The sequence below is a fragment of the Penicillium chermesinum genome, assembly GCF_028974085.1.
Source record: "Penicillium chermesinum strain IBT 19713 chromosome Unknown utg000002l:1.0-5270490.0:1.0-5274688.0, whole genome shotgun sequence".
NCBI lineage: Eukaryota > Fungi > Ascomycota > Eurotiomycetes > Eurotiales > Aspergillaceae > Penicillium > Penicillium chermesinum.
The window spans coordinates 178,041-200,916 of record NW_026695312.1 but is presented as its reverse complement, the minus strand read 5'-3'; the positions used below and the strand labels follow the sequence as shown (position 1 = coordinate 200,916).

General features: G+C 52.1%; 8 protein-coding genes across 8 annotated transcripts; 6 read left to right on the top strand and 2 right to left on the bottom strand.

The window, feature by feature from the left end:
* Positions 1 to 1,331: 1,331 nt before the first annotated feature.
* Positions 1,332 to 3,765, top strand: N7468_000860 (NCBP3 domain-containing protein; the record flags this gene model as incomplete). The annotated part of the gene is made up of 3 exons (XM_058470157.1): positions 1,332 to 1,428; positions 1,980 to 3,306; positions 3,702 to 3,765. 3 exons carry the CDS (start codon positions 1,332 to 1,334, stop codon positions 3,763 to 3,765), a joined length of 1,488 nt encoding a protein of 495 aa, XP_058333298.1.
* Positions 3,766 to 4,088: 323 nt separating this feature from the next.
* N7468_000859 (uncharacterized protein) lies at positions 4,089 to 6,893 on the top strand (the record flags this gene model as incomplete). Its single annotated transcript, XM_058470156.1, has 3 exons — positions 4,089 to 4,929; positions 5,223 to 5,579; positions 5,674 to 6,893. 3 exons carry the CDS (start codon positions 4,089 to 4,091, stop codon positions 6,891 to 6,893), a joined length of 2,418 nt encoding a protein of 805 aa, XP_058333297.1.
* Positions 6,894 to 7,449: 556 nt separating this feature from the next.
* N7468_000858 (60S ribosomal protein eL29) lies at positions 7,450 to 8,078 on the bottom strand (the record flags this gene model as incomplete). The annotated part of the gene is made up of 4 exons (XM_058470155.1): positions 7,450 to 7,485; positions 7,549 to 7,651; positions 7,933 to 7,984; positions 8,072 to 8,078. The coding sequence occupies 4 exons, from the start codon at positions 8,076 to 8,078 to the stop codon at positions 7,450 to 7,452; spliced, it is 198 nt and encodes a 65-aa protein (XP_058333296.1).
* A 967-nt stretch (positions 8,079 to 9,045) lies between these two features.
* N7468_000857 (F1F0 ATP synthase subunit delta) lies at positions 9,046 to 9,893 on the top strand (the record flags this gene model as incomplete). The annotated part of the gene is made up of 6 exons (XM_058470154.1): positions 9,046 to 9,177; positions 9,254 to 9,276; positions 9,349 to 9,479; positions 9,566 to 9,654; positions 9,720 to 9,809; positions 9,861 to 9,893. The coding sequence occupies 6 exons, from the start codon at positions 9,046 to 9,048 to the stop codon at positions 9,891 to 9,893; spliced, it is 498 nt and encodes a 165-aa protein (XP_058333295.1).
* Positions 9,894 to 10,134: 241 nt separating this feature from the next.
* On the top strand, positions 10,135 to 11,433 carry N7468_000856 (uncharacterized protein; the record flags this gene model as incomplete). The annotated part of the gene is made up of 1 exon (XM_058470153.1): positions 10,135 to 11,433. One exon carries the CDS (start codon positions 10,135 to 10,137, stop codon positions 11,431 to 11,433), a length of 1,299 nt encoding a protein of 432 aa, XP_058333294.1.
* An 868-nt stretch (positions 11,434 to 12,301) lies between these two features.
* N7468_000855 (uncharacterized protein) lies at positions 12,302 to 14,742 on the bottom strand (the record flags this gene model as incomplete). The annotated part of the gene is made up of 4 exons (XM_058470152.1): positions 12,302 to 13,832; positions 13,910 to 14,106; positions 14,166 to 14,533; positions 14,595 to 14,742. 4 exons carry the CDS (start codon positions 14,740 to 14,742, stop codon positions 12,302 to 12,304), a joined length of 2,244 nt encoding a protein of 747 aa, XP_058333293.1.
* Positions 14,743 to 15,741: 999 nt separating this feature from the next.
* Positions 15,742 to 16,455, top strand: N7468_000854 (putative L-cystine transporter; the record flags this gene model as incomplete). The annotated part of the gene is made up of 2 exons (XM_058470151.1): positions 15,742 to 15,969; positions 16,102 to 16,455. 2 exons carry the CDS (start codon positions 15,742 to 15,744, stop codon positions 16,453 to 16,455), a joined length of 582 nt encoding a protein of 193 aa, XP_058333292.1.
* A 2,729-nt stretch (positions 16,456 to 19,184) lies between these two features.
* N7468_000853 (putative C2H2 transcription factor) lies at positions 19,185 to 20,436 on the top strand (the record flags this gene model as incomplete). Its single annotated transcript, XM_058470150.1, is given in 2 exon segments — positions 19,185 to 19,911; positions 19,922 to 20,436. 2 exon segments carry the CDS (start codon positions 19,185 to 19,187, stop codon positions 20,434 to 20,436), a joined length of 1,242 nt encoding a protein of 413 aa, XP_058333291.1.
* Positions 20,437 to 22,876: the final 2,440 nt, after the last annotated feature.

Below are 22,876 nucleotides of genomic sequence, written 5' to 3'. Positions count from 1 at the left end.
GTGTGTCTTGGTATGAAACCCTACTAACTAGTAAGCGTAGAATGTCTCCCCGGGGCCGTCGCTGATGGTCTTGCCCCTTCAGTAAACCGTATTGGCCTAGCAAGATGCAGCGAAATTCCCACATCGTAATTGCACAGGCAGCTGAAGAATCATTTGAGAATCCGAATCCGCCGGCAACAGATACACTCGGCGTTGTGCTCGACTGCCATCTGAAAGCAGAAGGCTTCCGGTTGAGGTGGGCTAAAGTTCTTCAGATTACAATTTACTAAAGCTTTTAGTAGGGGACTGCAAGATCTGCTTTCACACTGAAACATGGCCATTGATTTTGGAGACTTTTTCCACCGTGGAAAGTATCCTAGGCAGCCTCCACGCGGTACAATTTGCGCTACAGTTTCATATTCTTTAGAGCGTGGCTTGCGATGGAGATCCGATTGATGCAAGCTTGAGGTCGACAGGAAGCCGCAACTTGGCCCCTGATTCAATTGGTGGGCCCTGCTTCTTTTCAACTGATAACGGCTCCCATTCCAAGTATTTTGGCACCGCCTCACAATAACAAAAGTGCAAAGGGGATGCTGAGTTGTCTGCGGTAGCAGCTTCAGATATGTCCGTGTTGACATCCGAGTCTCTGATGACGTGCCGACACTTGGGCTGACTCGAAGTTTTTTTCGTCGCGAAACAAATTAATTGAACTCTCGCTGTTGAATGAGAGCATTTTGTTTGAATCAGATGCTGACGTAGATGTCCTGAGTAGCTTTAGCGTGTTTCAAAGTGCTACGTTGAAGCTCGGAGCTCCATTATCTCGCACTGACAGAGTAACCCTTTGAAGATTAATACTTGAAGCTCCTCGCTGCATAAAATTATGCATCTATTCTAGCTCGAAATGCCTTCTTCACGTCGGACTGGCCTTGCTCTAGCTGCAACAAAGCATTTCGGACTGCCAACGTGTCGATGGGCCTGGCTTTCAGCACCCGTCCCGTCGCTCCCGAGCGCAGTTTCTATCCTTGCCCCTCCCAAATCCCAAGTCGCTCAAGAGGGAATACATCTGTCTGGGTTGGAATGGGACAACTTCCGGTTGTTTGGTTCTATCTATTCCCGAAAATTGGCAGGCGGACGACTGGAGCATTAATGCCTTCACCCTGAGATGTTCTAGTCTGTTGTCCAGGTGACAGATTCTGTGACTATAGAAGACTAACTCATCGACCAGCTAATACCGAGCACCAGTATACTGCCAGGGTTCCTCGGCTCGTACCGAGGCAGCGCTGTTGAGTGCGCTAAAGCACTGTTTCCGTTCACTATATGTTAACCGGCCCAGTTCTTCATTTACGAGACTAATGAATTCCCGTCTAGCTTGGATCGACACCGCACTTGCTCTCGATGGAGACACCAACTACCCCAATACCATAGGCGAGGACGATGGAGCGACGGTAGGTAAGACCCCCACAGACAGAAGAAATACTTGAACCGTCAGCAAGGTTTCTATTCGTGGGTACTCTTTGGAAAAACAAGCGCTGTGCACCTGTTTCAGAAGAAGCACATTACAGACTGGCAGACTGTAGAATCTGGAAGCTTACTATATCATAAAAGGGAGGGGACAAGCTGGAATCGCCATGCCTCTTGGAGCCATGGCGCGGTCTACAGTATCTCCTTTCCGAGTCACTTCAATCAAACCGAGGGATCCCCATAGACTGTGAGTTGACGGCACATAGACCAAATACATATAGCTCATGGCCCTGGGAGCTAGTTTTACCCAAAAATGTCACATAGCATCTTCGGGGCCTTGTATCGCGAGAATCTTATTCCCCAACAATCCTACCTTGACCCTTGGGTTTGCTTCACTCGAATACCACTGCGGTCTACCATCATATCAACACCACCGGAGTGAGCTGGATACCACTTGGATTTCATACGATTATTAACATAACCGGGCTCAACATAAGCCAATTCACATCAGAGAGGCGAAACACGCACCCAGTTTAAAGTGTCGAAGCAACGGTCGAACCAGACTCGTGGTACGCCCCCACACGCTAAACCGCTTTTGGCCCAACCGCGGGCAGCTCCAGCCCGGGTTTTCTCAGCTTCATCAACCCACCAGTCGCGCCTTTCAGCTACCTGCCACACCAGCCCCAACATGACAGATGTATTTACAGATGCCGCCCAGGCGCCAATCGCCGATCCGTCCATGGATATTGACATGGAGCTAGACCTGGGTCCGGAGCCCGAGATTGAACTTCCACCTGTCCAAACTGTGAGTGAAATCCCGCGCATTGGCCAGAGGGCCCAGACTGATATCCGCGTTTACGAGCAGGAGGACCTCATGAAAGATGGTCCGATTGATGAATTGAATGAGGAGGCAACATATGAAAAAGTTCATGTGCGCGGCGTGGACGAACTCACCACCGAGAACATCAAACAATTCTCGACCAGCCACTTCGAAGAGGAAGCGCCCTCTCGCGTCGAATGGATCGATGATACGTCTGCCAATCTTGTATTCTCATCGCCAGAAGTAGGGCTCAGAGCCCTTGCGGCATTGACCCAGGTGAACGGAGAAGAAGATCCCTCCGCCCTCCCCTCTCTGCGCCTCCGATCTGCGAAACTCCTTCCCTCACACCCCGACTCTGTCCTCCAAGTACGCTCGGCCGTCAAGACGGACCGCAAGCAGCCGCGCGCCCATGAGAAGAGTCGTTTTTACCTGATGCACCCCGAACACGACCCCCGTGAACGCTTGCGACAAGAACTTGCAGACCGGCGGCGAGGCGAGGGCGGAGACGGCGATTATCGCCGCCGTCGATTCGATGACCGGGAACTGCGCCGCCGACGTGACAGGGACCAGGACGAAAACGTGAGTGCTGGCATGTATGATGATCAACCCGAAAGTGTATCAGACTCAGGCCGTGGCCGAGGGGGCCGAAAGCGACGAGGACGCGAATTATTCCCGGAGGAAGACCTGAGTTCGGGAAGACTGCGCAACCGTAGTGCGTCGCCGGGACGAGACACACTGGAGGAGTCAGGCTACGTTGACCCCTCTCAAGACCGTAAGCGATTCCGTGAACGGTCTCCCAGACGTGGCAACCAAGGCAAAGAGCTTTTCCCATCACATGATTCTGGAGTTCGTGAATTGTTCCCCAACAAGCCTACGTCGAGCTATATACGAAAGGAGCTGTTTCCGACCAAGCCTAGCAATCACCGTCGATCGGATGCTTTTGATGCTTCTGATGATACTGATCCTCTCAGGCGGCGAATCACGGCTCCTGGAGATCATTCCCGCCTGGATCTTACCGTAGATCAAGGATCTGCGCTTCGAGGGCAGTCAGGAGGCCTCTCAATCAAGGGTCGTGGGGATCGGCGAGGGAGTTGTTTCCGTCGAAACCTAGCAAGAACGAGGGCAAAGAGTTATTTTGATACGCTCGAGGGGCACGAGAGGATGCCACTGTCGGGCAGGAGACAAATTCCTTTGAGTTATCTGATGATGTGCAAGGCAAGCGATCTAACAGCTTTTTTTTCTCCTCCATATCTTTCTAACTTTCTGTCTTTCTTCCCTGCTTGTTGCCTGCTTGCTTTTCTTTCCTTGTTTTTTTTTTTGGCGCGAGGACATGATTCCTCGATGGCGTTGTATGAACAAATAAAATTGGGCTAAATAGAGTGCGGTTCTGATCCTCCCCGTCGAATAACGATACAAATAGTAATGATCCAATTGCAACCAGGCGCACAGATATGACGCTGCACGCCCTCTCCCTTCTCCATGAACTATCTGGGCATCCTACGTGAAGATGAATAACCAAAGAAAATACCGAGGTCTCCAGCACAATGCGCATCTTTGATTCGTCCAGACGCGCTGTGGTTCTCCCAACGACCCACTCGGCATCGAGATATCAGCGTAAAATCCCAACACAACCTCCAATTGGAAGCAAAGAACCCCGTCTGTATCGGATACGCTGCCTTCCTTGGGCTGCTGCTCCGATAGTGGCTGTGAAACCGGCACCGGCAGATTGCGGAGATTGGAAAGATATCGCTGCTCCTGGGGGCCGTCGAAAAGTCCTCTACCCCCCCCCTAAGCCCCTGAACCAATCAACACTCCACTGCCTACCACAATGGCTCCGCCACCAGTGTCTTTCCCTGGCTTCAGTGCGATATCAGATCGCGTCTATCTGCGCGACGGGCACGAAAAGGCCAAGCCTGCCCCTCCGAATGAGCCCACCACTATAGTTATCTTTGGCTGGGGCGACGGCCTCCCCAAATACGTTTCCAAGTACTCCGATGGCTACCACGAGCTATATCCATCTGCTCGAATCGTGGTGGTTCTTTCTAAAACATTCCACGCCTCAAACCAGCCCGAGGAGCAACGCATCGAGGCCATGATGCCGGTCGTGGATACCGTGTTCCCGACACCGACTGGCAGTGGCGCCGACGAGCGAGTCCTACTCCATTGCATGTCCAATACTGGCGGGATCTTCCTTGCTGCCACATTCGCCGCTTATCAGCGCCGACATGGCACCGATAAAAAGCTTCCTCACCAGCTGTTAGTTTGCGACTCCACGCCTGGGAGTCTAGACTTCTCGTCTCAAGTTGGCCGCTGGTCCCGGGCGATGGCGGTTGGAACTGCCAAGCACTTCCCCTGGCCATTTTTCATCACCCATGGCTTCTGGTATGCGTTTCTGTGGGCGAATTATCTGTGGGAACTCATGCGTGCAGCTGAGCCTTCGGGACACTGGGCGATGCGGATCATGAATGATAAGTCTGTTGTACCAGTTGAGCCTCCAAGGCTTTACCTGTATTCTAAAGAAGATGAGATCATCTGGTGGGAGGACTTGGAGGAGATTGTGGCCCAGGTCAAGATGGAAGGATTCCAGGTTGACATGGAGATGTTCGAGGGCTCTTCGCATGTTGGCCATATGCGGCTGCATCCCGAGCAATATTGGAACAAAATCTTTGGTTCGTGGAAAGCGGCCATTGGAGAATAATGTTTTAGAATAGATCATGATAGACTGGGCAGCTCGGGGCCTTTATTACTTGTTGGTTGGGTTGTCCCCCGAATTGCTTATGTTGGTGATAGACCCCCCATTCTTTATTCACACGACCGAAGAGCAAATTAATGCGATCCTACTGGGATTGAGGCATTTAAGAAATAATACGACGAGTCCAGGAATACAGTCCTGGTATTTTATTGACCACCATGCACCACTGCCAGTCGATGGTTGGACCCAAATAAGCTACACAACTGACAGCGTCCTATACTGGGCAGAGTTGCTGCCATTTAGCTGGATTCTGCTTCCCGTTGGTCCCGCCCCGCAGACTTCACTCCGCGATCTCCGTCCGGCTCTCTATGGCGTCCTCGAGTTCAGTCGATGCCCTGGCAAGCGCCCTGGTTGCTCGATTCCTGCGATCCAATAATTATACAGAGACCTTGAATGCGTTTGTTCGGGAGGCTGACCTCCCTCCAGACGTGGGGAGTGCCTCCGGCGATGACACCCACAACTGGTCTATCCAGAGCCTGATAGAGGAGAAGAAGAAATTCGATCATAGTGTGAGCTTCGAGAGATATGGGCAGGAGGATGAAGGGAGCGACCTCTGGACCGTGCCTGGTATGTGCAAACCGTGCCTAGGGTGATGAGTAGCCGGCGTTTTTGCCATCGAGAACAGACCTAATTTGTTATGTTTTTATCTTTTTCGGTACAGCACCGTCCAAGCCAACTGTCGTCAAAACATCCACAGCATCAAACGTTCTTTCTGCATCAGTAGATCTGTGGCAGAACCTTCGGGATGATGCGAACGAGCTCATTCCTCTACAGCCGGTTGTCATCTCCACAGGCGCTGATAGACAAGTGCATGTACTGGACACTGCTCCGGGTCATGCGAGACTGACATCTCTTATCGGAGTATCCGATTCCCCCGTGCTATCATATGCGTCGGTCCTCGATGGCCGCTTTGTTTTGATGGCTAACATGTCCGGGCGCCTGCTCCTTCAGCAGGGGTCTCGCGTCCTTGACAACAGAAAAGATCATGGAAAATATGTCGTGAGGATTGTCGCCCACGAGGAGAAGACTGAGTCGGGTTCAACTATTCTGTGGGTTGCTACCGCTGGATGGGATGCCAAGGTTTTCTTATACAGAATCGAGATACCGGATGGCGCATTTGAAACAGCATCTCTGGCTATCGGAGAGCCCGTGGCGCAGATCAAGTTATCCACGAACCCAGAGTCGCTGTTATTTGTACGCCATCCCGACTCGGGAGAGCTCGTGTTACTTGTTTCACGTCGAGACTCGACATACATCTACTACTACCAGGCCAAGCCGGGCCCAACCTCGATTGATCAACCAGCCACTCCACCAGAGTGCTCCCCTCTAGGCAGACAGAATTTGGCTCCTCACTCCAATGCCTGGGTTGCATTCTCCCCAGCATTCATGGCTCTCAGCCCGCGTGATCCTGGGCTATTAGCTGTTGCCACTTCTACGCTTCCACACCTGAAGGTAATGGTGGTCCGCCTCTTATTTCCCTCGACGGAATTGCTGGGGGGATCGAATGTGCCTACTGCCGATGGTATGACACAGGCAACCCAAGCCTTGGCAGCATTGGCAATTCAGAATCGCGAGGATTCCGCTATTGTCCTGCAGGCGAATACATTTGCCCCGCAAACAGCATATTCCACGCCGCAAGTGGCTTGGAGACCTGATGGCTCTGGGCTCTGGGTCAATGGGGACGATGGAGTGATCCGAGGTGTTGAGACGAAGACCGGCAAGCTTATTACAATTCTGAAAAACGGACATGAGCCAGCCTGTAAAGTTCGGACGATCTGGGCGGGATACGTGGATGTACCTGGTGACAACGCTGCTTCGGTGCGAGAGGAATGGGTCATTAGCGGCGGTTTCGATAAGCAATTAGTCATATGGAAAGTGTGAAATGGAATACGGATGTGAAAAAGAAGCATTGATATTATTCGAACCTTTTCAAGTCGTCCATCATTACCAAATCATGTCTACAGCTTACGATATGTAGCCGTCCATCCATGCACCCTTTCACCATCGGAGGCGAGAGGGTGACTGAAAGAGACGGGGGGCATGGGATCTTCTCTTGGCACGTAATAAAAATCCTTCAGCAGGCGCGCATAGAAGAGCACGTTGCTGTACACACATATGCCGTTTGGGATGGGGGAACTCGAGATAATGCTCGAGGTAGCCCGATCGGAATCAAGCCTCATACAAGGAAAGATGATGAATAGGAAAACACCCGGGAAAAATATTGATGTTCCACACTGGAACTGAAGCCGCTGCATGGATATCGATTTAAGCCTGTTGATTTCTGTATCTCAAACAACTCCAGGCATGCGCAAGGAACAAGTAGAAACCAGGCTATTCGATACAGCGGACCTCTTTGGTCGTCGCACGTTATTGTATCACCAGTCCTTGCGCGCTCCATATCTCGCCAATTTTTCCATTTTTCTTATCGTATCCACATTTATGCGGACTCGCGCTTGCCCTGCTTGACCTCCTTCTGTTCGGGTGTTAGTACCGATATAGAAAATCGGTCTCATGGGTCGGTACGGGATCAACGTACAAGAGCCTTCATGGTGCCGTGCAGAGCGTGACGGTGGTTGCGGCGGAACTTGGGGTCAACACCCTTGAGGGAGGGGTAACGGTTGGTCTTGGGCTTCTTGATACTGTATGGCGGGGGGATGTCAGCGGTCGGATCTTGACGCAAGTGGTCGTGCGGCATCGAAAAATCCTGAAAAGGAAAGACCAGGGGGAAAAAGCGAGATGCGTCATTGAAAATCAAGAATTTGAACCAAGGCTGCATTGTCTAGCAATTTGGGTTCAAAATGTCGAATTCCAACAAACCACTGGACTCTTTCCGCCCAGGTCCCCGTGGAATTTTCGATTTGTGACAAAGGAACAGAGCGATGACTCGGGTATTGGTTCTGAAGCTCAGGGGGGTACTGACCCGTTACGGTGAGCCTTCTGGCTGGCGTGGTGCTGGGACGCGTTCTTGGACTCTAAAAAGCGCAAACGTGGTCAGCAATTTGGTCTGCAAACGAGGTCACGGCCATGATGTCCGGGCAGCCATTAACAGGATCACATACTGGCCATCTTGACGAGATTTGTCGGTTGACGTGGACGGGATGGAGAGGTGAAGTCGACGGGCTCCGGAAATGACCAAATGGACGGGACTAGGGTTGTGTGGTGGATTCGTGGGTTCTCGCTTACCGCCGCAGCGCACGGACCACTTATGGCTGGACTTCGCCGGATATTCCAGAGATCCTGAATTTCTCTAATGACATAGAGGTTTCTCCTTATTTTCAGAAGTGGGATTCATCTCAATGTCTCAGCCAGATTAATTGCTCGCCTTGTTTCTGTGCGTTGTCAACCAGAAGCCGTCTCTTGGCCGAAGACAGGTATTTGTAAATCACGTGATCTACTTAGTATAGCGCTTCTAGTCGGAAGTAATCTTAAAAGGAGTTTGGACATCACCTTATAAGAGTGTATGCTGAATCGCTACATAGGTGTGCACAAAGGTTTGTTCAATTGACCGTGGTCTTTAGTCTCTACTACGAGAGATATCCAATGCGCCGGGACTAGCCATAAAATCCAAGTGTACAGTATAGCATACAAGTGGCATTCCTAACAACCGATGTATTCATCAATTGTATATATGAGCAGGTGATGATTTAGAGCCTGAAGTTACATCTAAATCAATCAGCCCGTACCCGGGAGGCCGTCTGATTATTGTTGGAACAAAGATTTAGGCCTCACAGTAGTGAGAACTCGCAGTACGAGACAGTACCCCAGAAATTTACTTGGAAATGCATGGAAGAGAAGCAAAGAAGCGGGACATATACTGAGGCACCTCAAATTGAATATCGAAGCTCATTCTGCCAGGTGTCCTAATGCTATTTAAGCTGTCTAGTCCAGCTCGGAGCCTTTGGAGGTTGAAGACGAGAACCAATGGCCACGTGATCCGCGCTAGGGAACAACCGGCTTCCGAACGTCGACCTTTGCAACACCAACCGTCAAGAGGGATCTCTCTAGCTTACCGTCTCCCCAACCCATTGCCACCATGAACTCCTTCCGCTTCGCTCGTTCGGCCCTGCGGGCTCGCCCCTCCCTGCTCAGCGCCCCTGTCCAGCGCCGTGGCTACGCTGAGGCCGTCACGGACAAGATCAAGCTGTCCCTGACCCTTCCTCACCAGGTACGTTGAAATAGGCTTCGGCCCAGTCGCCGGGTTTCATATGGGGCATCCAGCTAACACGGAATGCTTCTCACAGACTATCTACCGCTCGACCGGCGTGTGCGTCACCACCCCCCGTGGCTATAGCTTGTTTACCGGCCCCTAGTTACTGACGAATTTCGAATCAAACAGGACCCAGGTCAACATCCCCGCCGCCTCTGGTGAGATGGGTGTCCTTGCCAACCACGTTCCTTCCATCGAGCAGCTGAAGCCCGGTCTCGTTGAGATTGTTGAGGAGGGTGGTGCTACCAAGCAGTACTTCCGTACGTTCGATACCGCATTGCCGGTTCCAGCCCGACAAACTTTGCCAATCCTTGCGAGTCGACTCGCTAACGAGATAATGTTATAGTGTCCGGTGGTTTCGCCGTTGTCCAGCCCGACTCTCAGCTGAGCATCAACGCTGTCGAGGGCTTCCCTCTGGAGGAGTTCAGCCCCGAGGTAAGGAAGATATTTGCAATTCCTTGCGCATTGCGTACTGACCATTTTCTTTTTCCCCCTCTCAGGCTATTCGCGCCCAGATTGCCGAGGCCCAGAAGATTGCCAACGGTGGTGGCAGCGAGCAGGACATTGCTGAGGCCAAGATCGAGCTTGAGGTACGAGATACGCCTTTCCTTCCCCCGACGGCCCGCTAACGCCTCAACCAGGTTCTGGAGACCCTGCAGGCCCACGTCAAATAGATGTACATATCCAATTTCGCACTGATCACCCCTTAACTCTGTAGAATTACATCTATTCTTTCTTTTGTCGACTTTTATCTTTTCTGCTAGTGCCCGCGAGCAAAAAATAAAGTGAAGTTAACTTATGAAGGCGCGAACCAGGTTTCGCGGTCATGTTGGCCCTTACCTCTCGCTTCTCCGCGCTTTGCGCTTCCTATTCCAGATTCTCCACCCCTCATCGACCTGAATTGTCTCATTCTCGATGATGTCGTGGAAAGAACCCCTAGGCATGTCTGATTCCCGCTTAACCATGACAAGCAGCTTCGAGGACCGTGGTTTGTCTCCTTCATATGCATCCATCCTGGAATACTGTGATTGCGAGATCTCAGACCTCCTGCCTCTCGATGAAACGGACACCAGATCGCCTCGAAATCTCACTCTCAATCAGCGATGTCCTCGGTTAGAACTTGACCCTACCATGGATAATTTCTACACACTCGACGGCCTCGCCGAGCAGCAGAATCCTCAGAACACACCCACGACGGATAGTTACGCTGCCAGCCCTGAGAGACGTAAAACTCAGCCCTTGGCTCAATCAGACCGATCCCCCAATGCACCGCACTTGGATCTCGACTGGCTTGATCGGTCTCTTCTGACACACCCGATACTCACAAGGAGTCAAACAGAGATGGACCCATTGTCTCTTCACACGCAGTCTGCAAAAGGTGTTACACATAGCATACTACGCAGCGGATCACCCACGCGTGAATACAGTCTCGATATGCCTGTGACCCGAACGGTTCGATTCTCACCTCCGCCTTCACCCAAGCGTCCGCGACCATCGGTCGAACGGAAGCGCGACTATATCGTCTCTCATCGGCAATCCAGGCAGCACGCGAAATGGAAGAGCGTGAGACGTCGCCAAAGCGCTGTACAAGCCCCTAAACTGAAGGGAATCAACGAATCGAAAGGCCGCGGTACTCACCTTCCCCTGCTTTCTAAGGTTCCCTTACCTTATCCTATGTGCGCCGGGCCAGGCACTTCTCACAGTCAAGCCAAGGGAGGAACTACGGCTGCAGCTCAACAGGAAACTAGGCAGGCTCTCAAGCAGCCGAGTGTGTACGACATGATTGTGATCAATTTCGGCGTGTACGGGCCTCGATACCCAGAGCACCTGGGCCCTAACTCACAATGGGCTTTCATGCGCATCAAAATGAACCCTACTTTCATATCAGCACGCGATCTTCGCTCACAGCCAGAAGAGACCAAGCAAATTGTTTGCCGCTTGCCCGCGGAAAACATCCTCTTCCATTTCGTCTTTGTAGTCCCGGCCTTCATAGTTCGTCGCCCTCATGCCTTCATCTCGTTCGTTCGTCGGCTGGCGAACTCGACTCTAGGCCTAAATGCCTTTACTCTTCTCAAGATTTTCTTCTTCGGGATTGCTAGCCTCGTCAACCTGATCGCGCAGCTGGTTTGGGATATGGAACTCGGCTTCCAAGTCAACATCCACCGCCGGTTCTCTGACCGTTTCTCTGACCGACGCCGTCAGGTCTCTCGCTAGGTCCGCTCATCATTCCGATTTCTCAGTTCGACTCCATCGCTCCAGCATACTTTAAGTCCGCTGTTTCCACGCCCATTATCTGTTGTGATAGTTTTATTGTTGCCTGTGTTAAGGATCACATCTTTCTTCAAGTGCTTCTGGAGGGTGTCGAGGTTCATGGAATATGACCCAGCGATATTCATTAATCATGTGCTTTTATCGTCCCTATATGGTGTTCTGAATACCGGAGTTGACGGGGGGTTATCGTCTCAGAGCTGCCAACTTTAGCCTCGTTTAATCTCACTTCCGCCCAATGGACTTTCTCTAGAATGTGCTTTGAATCAGTGTACTAGTACTTTTATGTCCTGTGGAGTGTGCTTCTCTACTCAGCAGCTACGATTGCCGGCACAAACACCGAATGGACAAGCATACTCGATGAGCCTTTATTGAGTTCTTAGATTTGGATAACAGTCATATGTAGCAAGTATGGCCTGAAAGGACACAGGGAAATAAATCGTGTTGCACGATAGATGCAATCGGCAGTGAGAGAAGTTGAAACGGAAACAGGAAAATATGACTCGAAATGACTCCAACCGGCCATTATAAAACAACGTAAACATGATTTTGCCTGCTCCGTTCCTGACGAAGGAAATGGAAGCATCAACAATAAACGAGAAACCTGTATCCATTCGCTTTGTTCCATAGCCTGCATGAAATTCTTTGGGAGCGGGGGTGGCAGGGGGGAAAACATAAAGAAATAAAAATCATAAATCGAGCATTAGACCATCCATATGAACAAGACGCTCCAAAAAAAAAAAGAGAACTCGTTTTATACAAGTCGTAGAGAGGTCCATTAAACATAAGACAAGATGAGAAGATTTGGAACAAATCACTCGAACTCAACGCCATGCTGCTGTTGTCTATCCTGCCTGGCCCGAGCGCGTTCTGCCCGGCGTCGGCGGCGATTATTTGCATAAGATCCACTGGCTTCAGTGCCGGTCCACGTATCGGGCGGTGAGGTCACGCTATTGAATGGCATAGTTGAGGGAGGGGGCTGTGGAACGGGAGGGGGTCGGGGAAGGTTGATGTTGCTGTGCGATTGCGGAGGATAGGCAGACCCAGGGACACTGGCTGACGGAGCAACAGACCCTGGGCCAGCGGCAGAAGCGGCAAGAGCAGCTTCTTGCTCCCGTCGCATTTGCTCGGCCTGTTGTCTCTCCAGCTCCTCCACACGACGCCAGCGATCTTGGCTCCGTTCGTCGCCGGATACGGAACTTGCGCTGCCAGCACGCCGACGCGAGTTCCTTCGCTCCCGTCGCCGTGCTTCACGCTGAGCAGCAGCTTCCTCTTCGGTCAGACGGCGTAGGGTCACATGCCGGCCATCGTTGTGCATCTTCACCTTGACCGAAACCGGAGGAGAGTCACTATGGTGTTCGTCGCGATGTCGACTTTGGCTTCTACTGTCTCGACGACGGCTAGGTGCACCCCCTAACGCCGCGCCGGCCGCCGCGCCGGCCGCTGCACCTGCCGCTGCACCCGTGGCAATCTCTGTTCCATCATGGGAATCTGGAAGCTCCGACCTGGAGTCCGCACCTGCAAGTTCGTGATGCACTGGAGGCCGCGGAGGGATGTCAGAGTGCGTTACGTCGTGAATAGCACCTGATGCGACAGGTTCAGGTGATAACAGAGATGTACGAGAAGGTTGCCGAGGTGGGCGGGGAGTCAAATCCGTAGGCGTGAGCTCAGTATCGGAGTAGGCACTGGGAACGCGGCGCTGGGGATATGGACCTGCTCCTGGCCCAGGTCGGTTATCGCGGCGTTTGCTGTTCATTCGCTGTAATCGCTCGTCTTCGTCCTCTTGGCGACGAATGTCCTCGAAGCGCCGTTTGTCCTCATCAGCTTTGTTCTTGCGCCCGCCGAACATCTTTTTGATGCCAGCAAAGGCGCCCGCGCCCAGCAGGGCGTCGCGTATACCATGGGACGGACGTCGTGGGGCAGGCTCCGTCAAGTACGTACTAGTATAATAGTACGATGAGCCAGGGCTTGGGGATCTGCTTGGAGGACGCGTTGGAGGTCGATTGATAGGGGCGGGATGACTAGGCGCCGGTCTGCCATCTTCCAGGCGGCTAAGAGATTCCTCTGAATAGCTGTCGCGGGAGTCGGCTGGTCGGTAACGGCCTGCCTCTGAGTCGTCTTCGCGTTTCTTTCGGTTATCCCACCACCTCTTGGCCAGAAGACCAGCACCAGCCAGCGCTCCGATTTCAAGTAGCTTCTTGCCGAAGCCGCCGCCTTTACGGGACGCTTCGTCGGAGTACTTTTCGTCAGATATGGATGTTCGTGAATCTTCGTATCCCTGACTGCTGTGGCGATTTCGTCGACGGTTCTTAAACATGGAGCCCAGCGCGGCACCGAGGGCACCCCTGCTAAAGCCTCACCCATGCCGCCCCCTCCTCCTCCTCCGCCATGGTGATGGCTGACTTCAGACGGGCCGGTATACCGAGACCCATGTTCACTGGGTACGTGGAACCCCTCGTCATCGTAGAGGTAGGATAGGATGAAGAAGGCAAGCAAATATGCGAAAGCTGCCAAAGAAAAGAGGATGAAAAGTACCTTGGGCGACCCGTACAAGGTCAATCCTAACGGGATCTGAACAATGCCCAAGAGGAGCAGTGCTCGACCCAGCCATCGATGGATCTAATTTCATGTTAGTATTTGTTTGGATCGGGCGGGGTGTCTCTGGGCAAAAGACATACCACCAGCTTCAAGGGGACTCGATGTCTCATTTTATTTCTCTCCACCTTGTGGACAAACCAACCCCACAGGACTTGGAAAATCACCATCACATAGATTGCTAGGCCTATTCCGTGGTGTGGGTTAGTCAAACTTCTTTTTGGTCCGACTGCAAACCATCCTAGCATGAATACCACTGTAGACAGCAGTAGTGTCATTACTTGAAACCACGCATGAAGCTTGAAAGCCCAGTAAGGGTTCCATCTGCCCATGTATCGGATAATGAGGGTCGAGGTCGGAACGAGACCCAAGAAAACAATTGTTGCGATGACTCCGTGCGCAACTATCATAGGACGGTATCCGGTCATATCCTTGAATCGATTTCCCATGCCTATTTCGCACGTGTTAGCCACGAGTTCCCACTTTTGTTCCAATAAGACATTGTCGCGCACCATTGTATCGCATTGTGTCAAAATTTAATCCCATGAGGTTGGGTAGCAGAAACGTGTCCCGCTGCGTGTCCCATGTTCCATCTCCCACATGCAGCGTATTCGAGGAATACGTGCTGCTGCCAGGAGCTGTGAGGCCAGAATCCGCCATTGTGCCGATTGTCCTTGTGCTCGCTCTCGTCTGGAACGTCGGAGCTTATCGACGGAGATCTTGTGAGATCCCCCGGGCCGAAGAATGCACCATGCGATGGGGGACCGATCCGTGGAATGTGGAGTGACAAGCGGTGTCCGCTAGAAAGCTCAGCTGTGCGCAATCCGATGGAGGAGTTGTTGAGGGGAGGGGAAATAGTCGTGGTAAGCGGTAGCACACTGCTCGTCTTTGGCAGCGAGGTGAAGATTGGGATTGAGACCGGGGTAGCGACACGAAGATGAGAGCAAAATGCCCGTCGTACAGGCGACAAACAGGGGACTGGGTGTACACTTACCACCCTATTGCGTTTAGCTTCTTTGTTGACCCGCCAACGGGACCCGCTGAACCAGAACGGAAGCCTGAGATGCGATCGACTCACGTGACATCAATATCGTGACATAATCACTTATCACGCCCAACGATGCTCATATCACGAGGATCTGTCGCAACCTCCCCTCCCACCGATTCATGGAGCCTCGATCTTCTATAAAACGGAGGGAGCATACTGGGATAGGAAGGAATACCAGACCGTTGGAATATCCGAAGCTATGGGCTCGTCACAGCTAGGGATCTTTGTCCGGGCCTTATCTCGGTAAGTAGCGTGAAACTCTCCACCTTACACTTGAGCTTTATGTTTGAATAACTGACATGTGGCGGCAGTCTTCTGGGGTGGATATAGTACGTTGGATGTGTGCAAGCGCAACTTGAAAAGAGTTCTCTCTCGCCTGAATACTGAATCCAATGACAGTGTGGCCTGTTGGTCGATATCTTTTTATCCTCAGCCGATCTTTAATTTTCGGCGTCGTTCCACAGCCGGACTCACGATCGATTTCCCCACAATCAACTTTTTGGGATTTGTTTGTTATGCGATCTACAATGGCGCGTTTTTATACTCCCCGGTGATTCGCTCCCAATACGCGGCCAGGCACCCGCTTTCCGAAGAGCCCACAGTTCGGTTCAATGACTTCGCATTTGCGGTGCATGCGGTCATCCTTAGTGGAATTACTTACTCGCAATTCTGGCCAGCAATTTGGGGGCTCCGAAGTGTCTCGGACGCAGCGCCTCAGCAAGCCCATCGCGGGCCTGTTCTGGGGTTCGATCCTGGTACCGATAATCGTTGTTGGCATTGTCGCAGTGTCAAGCCCGAATGGGGGCTACGATCCCTCCTATTGGGCATGGATCGACGTGGTAAGTGGTCTTGTATCTCTTCCAAGGTTGCATGCCAGTCCTTCAGCTCTCAGAGAAGATCGTCGTGGCTGCGTGGTGGCTTTGTGTCTCATGCATACATACCGGGCCATGTGCTAACGGCGTCTGATCCAGATCTACGCCTTCTCATATGTCAAAGTGGTAATTACGGTGGTTAAGTATCTGCCCCAGGCATGGTTGAATTACAAGCGCCAGTCAACCGAAGGCTGGAGTATCTCTCAAATCCTGCTCGACTTGGCGGGCGGGATCCTGTCGTTGGTGCAGCTGGTCTTGGATTCCAGCCTCCAGAGTGACTGGAGTGGGATCACGGGCAACCCAATCAAATTGCTTCTGGGGAATATCACGATTGTCTCGGACGTGGTCTTCGTGGTTCAGCACTATATTCTATATCGGGATCAGGCAGGACCCAAGGCTCAACCGGCACGAGACATCACGACCCCCCTGTTGGGTGACGCAGAGGCATCATGAGAGATCTAATTTCGGCGAATGCGCCAGGGGAGGTTCGAATGCAGAGGTTGAGCGTGGGTCCTGGAGTCATTGTGTGGAGAAACAGCGGGGCTATTTTTGGAGTCGGCAGATGGTTCCACCAAGACGCGCTTTTGGGGGCCGAGTTGCGGGGGCATGTAGATCGGATTTAAACTGATCGGTCATTAGGAATGCGTTCATTGTAGACCAATTATGCATCGACCAATGATGAATCCTCATTTGCCAACACTTGTGTCACCGGAAGAGGACGGATGAAAAAAAGTCAATCGGAGGGAAGACGGAATTGCAAGCTCGGGCAAGGTCCGTCTGTCTTTGTTCACCTTGGTCGTTCCCATGGAATCTTCCACGACCAGTTGGGCTAGGCCACGCGGGACCTTAAATCCGATAAGGAACAAGCACCAGCACCAGCACGAGCCGATGCAGCGCTGCACGAGCTCGCGGAGACAATACTTCAGTTCGCGAGTAGAATTGTTGACGCATAGAGAAGGACCTCCTCAAGGGGCGGTCTGGTCTGTGCGGGAGCCACATTCGGGTCTCGGAATCTTGGAATCTTAACCAAAAAAAAAAAAATCCGAAATCCCCCACCTCCCATAGAGGTAAAAGCGATAGTTTGCGGCTCGTGAAACTGGGCATCCACCGACACCGCTCCCCATCGTACAGGGGCGGCGCTCCACCGAGTACCGAAGGGGCCGTCCCGTTGGCCGGCTCGTCCCAGGTCAGTACCATGTTTTACGAGCCAACCAATCGTTGGAAAGGTGCGAATCGTCGGTGTCCTCGAAGTCAAAAAGGCTTCGAAGCCGAACGACTGGGTCCTGCCAGACCCCATCATCTGTATCCCCCGCTTGTTTCAAGGAACGACTCTGACTCGTAACGAATGCCCGTTTCGTCCTGGCTCCCGCATCCCGCTCGGCTCGGACATAAACCCTGGGGATCAGATCCTGGGCCAGCACGGCCTCACTTGAATGCTACCTCTATGCTGCCGTTACCTTCAAAGGCGCTGGCAAGACGTCGAATACCTGGACAGCTGGAATCCCCCCATGCACACTGTGTTCGGGCGACCGATCGGGATAAGGCAGGGTGGTTCGTTTGTAAATCGGCTTCAACCACTGAATGACATCGCGCGTACTTTTTTGCCATGGCCAACATATTATGATTCAGTACCATTGCCGAATAGAACATTACAAGCACATTTCTTGGAGCGGAGGTTTCACCCGCTGGGCTGCGTGGGGCCGAACCCAAGGGGCCACTCTGTAACTGTCCGCTGAAGCTTGTTCTAGTGAAATTGAAGCCACGTTCCTCTCCCGAAGCTCTAGGGACGCAGGGGAGGGCTGATGCTTTTCCTGTCAAGGTCTCTCAACGTTGGGAATGGGGAAAGTATAGACCTTCCACATGAGTCAGTAGGTGAGACCTCCTTCGCAAATCGCGAACTATAAGCTTCGAAGCTTAGGGGTCGGCTTTTCGAATTTTACAACGGTCCAAAACATCTTTATTCGTTGGCCCTTGTCCAAGCCGCTTGAGCCAATGGGAGGGGACCCCTTCAGCGCCGCCCCGCGCCGCCCAACGCCGTCCCAGCGCCTCTGCTCGATGTATTTTGCGCGTGGCTGTCGGGGCTGCTCGGACATGCAAGCGGACCCGCTTCGTAGTTGGAAGGACCCGGGCGGGCCGGCCAATCAGCAGCGGCCCCATTGGTTCTAGATTAGGTTTAACGTTGCGCCAGCACCAACTGGTGGTCCATGGAGTTGTTGGCTCATGTCTCGTTCCCCCACTCTGGGACCGCGCCATTCGCACCACACGCCTATCAAAATATTCCTAGCATATACCTCTCGCAGCCCCGTACGCTCGAAGCAATCATCTTGCTAGGTCCGCCAGATTACGATAATTCCTCTCAATTTCCCCTCAGCCCTACTCGGGCCGGCCAATGATGGTCATGGACCAAGGTGTCTGGCTACCCAAATGAGGAAGTCGCGGTCCTAGACGATGTTCTTACGTCGATCCAGTGTCAATCATGCAGATGTGCCCGGCTCGTCGAGCCCCATGGAGATCTGATGCACGATGATTTGAGTTTTCCCTCTCTACGTCCGTGGACGTTCGTTGGCTCCCGCGACGGGTCTGAGGCTTATGTTATGTTTTTCTCAGTCTGTTGGTTTCCTCCCCCCCTGTCTATTGCCCCATTTCCTGTTCCGTCATTTATAATTTGAAATTAATTTTTTTTTTTTAGTGATTTCATTGTTCCCGATGGCAGGCTATGGACGATAGGGACTATCGGACTCCTGCCGACTATGTACAATATCCTGCAGATCATTACCCGTCGCTCGCATTTTCTACTTGGATGTGGTTTTATTTTAGTTCTGCAGCTGGTTCCTATTTTATTTTAAATGCGGAACGCCTGGACGTTGAGAGAGGATCAAAAAGCACTGCCTCGTTCTGCAGCATTCCTCTCTCCGCTCTTATACACCCTTAGCTCCGAGCCGGTCACACGGCATATTCGCCAGAAAGTCTCTAGATACAAGAATAGCCTTGAAGTCGAACCATACTGCCCACCCACCCCCCCATCATTTCATGCTTATCACAGAAAAGGAACTCATTCCGGACTTGTTTGAGACCATCCTGACCGGTGCATTGCCCCAGTAACGCCTTTATTCGAGCTTCGGTATTTTCGAAGAGACCTTGTTATAAAAGCAGGCGACGTGCCCAGGTAGTGGTTCTTTGCCATGCACATCACCTATTCCCCGCCCACCACCCTGTTAGACTTTGACCAAGAAGTTGAGGTGCGGTCGAGCTTATCGGAAAGAGAGTCGTTGATCAACTTTGATTCACGAAATTCGCTGCCGAGCATGATGAAGCGCAGTGCGGGATATCGGTCTGAACACCATGCAGGGCCCGTTCCGAGCACCTCGGGGTGCGGATTATTGGACAACCAACAGTTATTGCGCTTGGGGGAGATCCCTGTCAGCTCTTCGTCATCGCCCGCGCCCTCATCTGCCCTGCAGCAGCCCCCGGGTTATGTACCGCCGCACGCTGAGTCCGTGTCCTTCCTAGTCCCAGATAGCTATTTATCAGACCAGCGGGCCTCGCCTGTCAGTGATGCCATGGGTTCTCTTTACGCCTGGTCTAGTACTTCCGACGCCGATGCTTTAAGACCGCGTGCTTCCTCATCCGATCGTCCTATTGCTCCTGCAACCACCTCGCCCTATATGCCGTCCTATTTCCCGTTTAGTCCTTCCCACTCCATGGACTCACAGCTCCACCAAGTCTCGGGCTACACCCCTCAACAGATCAATAAATGGTGCCTAGACAGTGATCATGCTGGCAGTTTCTACACCACCCAACAACCTTCCTACCCAGCGATCTGCCCCCTGTCTTTTTCGGGGGGCACAGAAGGGTCCCAGGGTGCCTACCCGTCTATGACCGAGAGTGTCAACGGGCCTGCCTCGGAGAGTTGGTTCAGTTCCACTGCATTCTCAGGGACATCATCCCCCCCCGGTCTCCGCCGTCATGGAACGGGCTTTTCTTTCGCCCTCTAGCGGCACCATCCCCTTCGATTCCCCGTCAGTCATGAGTGCCTCGCCGGGCGCAACTACTCCCGACTTTGAGTCTCCTTCCTCCCGCCATAGACACACCTCTCCCTCCAACCCAGGAGATTTGTCCCGTTACGGAATTCCTACCGCGGATGGGGCATGGCGCTGCGCTCACCCCGGTTGCACTTCCCAGGCCCTCTTCCGCCGGGGCTGCGACCTGCGCAAGCATTACAATCGCCATCGCAAGCATCTGTTCTGTCGTCACGAAGGTTGCCCTCAGAGCCAGCAAGGGGGATTCTCCAGCAAGAAAGACCGCGCACGGCATGAGGCGAAGCATAACCCCGGCATTATTTGTGAGTGGGATGGCTGCGGCCGCGTGTTTAGTCGAGTGGACAACATGAAAGACCACGTGCGACGGATTCATCGTCGCGGTGGCAGTAGCTAAGCGATTATTGATTTGTCTATTTTTTTTTCTTCTTGTTTTCTCATGACCTCTTTTCTGCGGCCATACAAGCGGTTATGGGGTTACGACTACAATGTTTTGTTTTTCTTTTTTGATTGGATTTTATTTGATTTTTATGGCTTTGGGCTGTATATATACCATGGAACAGCGGGCTTGGAGAATTGGCGAATTCACATTTAGCGGATCTTAGACTGGGGCTTCCTTCGGTTGTACCATGAAAGAAAAAAGAACAAATTTAGAATCGAAAAGAATCAGAAAAAGAAAAGAAAAAGAACACCAATCTCATACGCAAGATGGTCGGGAATTGGGGAAAATAATGATCGGGCCTAGACATTTGCATACCGGCTGGGCGGTCCATGACAGCGCATCTGTGAATGAAGATCTAACTTGTCTCATGTTTCTATAAATGGATGTTTCAGATCGCATTAGATGAATCTCCAATCTGATCTAGTATTCTAGTAGAAAACCAACAATTACTTTTCAAGGTCAGCAAAAACTGTGCTGTAACCGTGGCCCACACCGATTAATGGTTTACTATGCCCGAAGCCCCGTTCGCGGATGCGCCACCAGGACAAGCATCGCCGCCATGTTTCTAAGGGCGTTTATGTTTGAGACATTTGAGGACCCCAACAGCGCGTAAATGCCGAAAACCCTGACTGACCAATCATCTCCGATCCGACAAGGCCTGCTCGCACTTCTCAGCGATAGAGGACGGTCTTGGTTGATTTGCGTGGGCTGTTACTACCTCCCATTCCATCTGAGTCGGGGCAGCTTGCCACCGCGTGGACCTGTATAGCCGAGATCTCTTGTATCCTCGGCCTAGCGCTATTTGATGTTTGCTGGCACGCTGGGGGCTGCCGTATATTCACGTGAAGATCGACGCTCTGTGTAAGGGTATGGTCTTTTGGGGGGGGAGAGGGGTCCTCCCGCGTGGCTTACTTCCTTTGGGTCCAGTTCTCGTCGATACCCGATCATCATGAGATGGAGACTCGGGGTTATGCGTTATGCCCTGAAAGCTTAAATTACTCTGTGATGAATGTTGGGTGTTGGTGTCGGTTGAGCTCGCATGATTTTCCCGACGGGGAAAGATGTATACACTTTAATGGCGGAACGGTTCCGCCTACACTTCGTATGCCGAGGGTCCACGGGTTTCCGCTTAGAGCTGACCAATCTATTGAATTGACCTATTCCACGAATGGCCTGCGTCTATCCACCTCGATATAATGACCTTGATCTCCCGGCAGATTAGTCGAACTAGCAATATATATAAATAAAGGCGACTCGTACTCAACAGCGCCTACAATTACACTTAGCCGCATCCTGGCGTAACAGCAAATGTGGCTTCAACAGTCCTGTGCGACCATGATACCATGATCAAACCCCCAATTTTGAAGCTGACAGCCCTCAGACTTCACGATGCTGTGAAAAGAAGCAGATTGAACACGGAAGTGAGACTTGACGGGCCAGAGAACACCTCCTGCTACATTTTGTGCGGCACACTCTCTTGCTATCAGCGTTCGATTCCAGGTTCGTGGTACCTGTGGCTATATCCAAATCTATAAGGAAACCTTTGTTTATTGACGCCATCCGAACACTTGGACATCATTTTCATCGCTTACTAGTTAACCCCGACTCAGACAATTTATTGACAAGAAACCTTCATACCCATGGATGACTCGGTTTCCTTGGGGGGCATTGCATCTGCATCTGCATCTGCAGCTTCTTTCTCCGACTGTAACTCTGTGCACCTGCATCAGACTGACACCGCCTGCTGCCCGGGATACGCCATGTGGCATTTGACATGCATGGAAAAAAAATGCAGTTTATTCTCCAAACGTCAAGGCCACGAGACAGCAGCACCCATGGGTATTCCCTGTCCACGGCGGCTCCGACAAAGTTCTAGGCGGGGGAGCATGGGGATCGGGGCATATTCTACCCCTGGAAAGGATCCCTTCTGAGCCACCTGCGTTCCGAAGACTTGAGGTGGCACAAGGATTTACGAGCAAACGGTTCCCTGCTTTGGAGGATCGGGAGATCTGGCTGCACAATTTAAGGTAGCATGCAGATGGGCGCACACAGCGATCATACGTAACAAGCTCTTTCTTTCTTTCTTCTTTCTTTCTTTCTTTCTTTTTCTTTGCATTGTGGCCTGAAACTCGCGTGTTTGGACGAGAGCGTCATGTTGCAGGTCATTCCCCGCCGTTGATCCGGTTCGTCTGGCTCTAGTGGTAGACAGGGAAATCCCCTCACGTTCGCAAGAGATCAGTCCCAGCACCTTGGGAACATCAGCATTCTGGGGCAAACGATGGCATACAACTGGGCGTCGAACTAAAGGACCAGAACCCTATTGAGCCCCACGTCCGACACTTTCCACAGTTTTGCCTGAGGTTACCGCTGGGTGCCTGGGTTGATCCATGGTTCG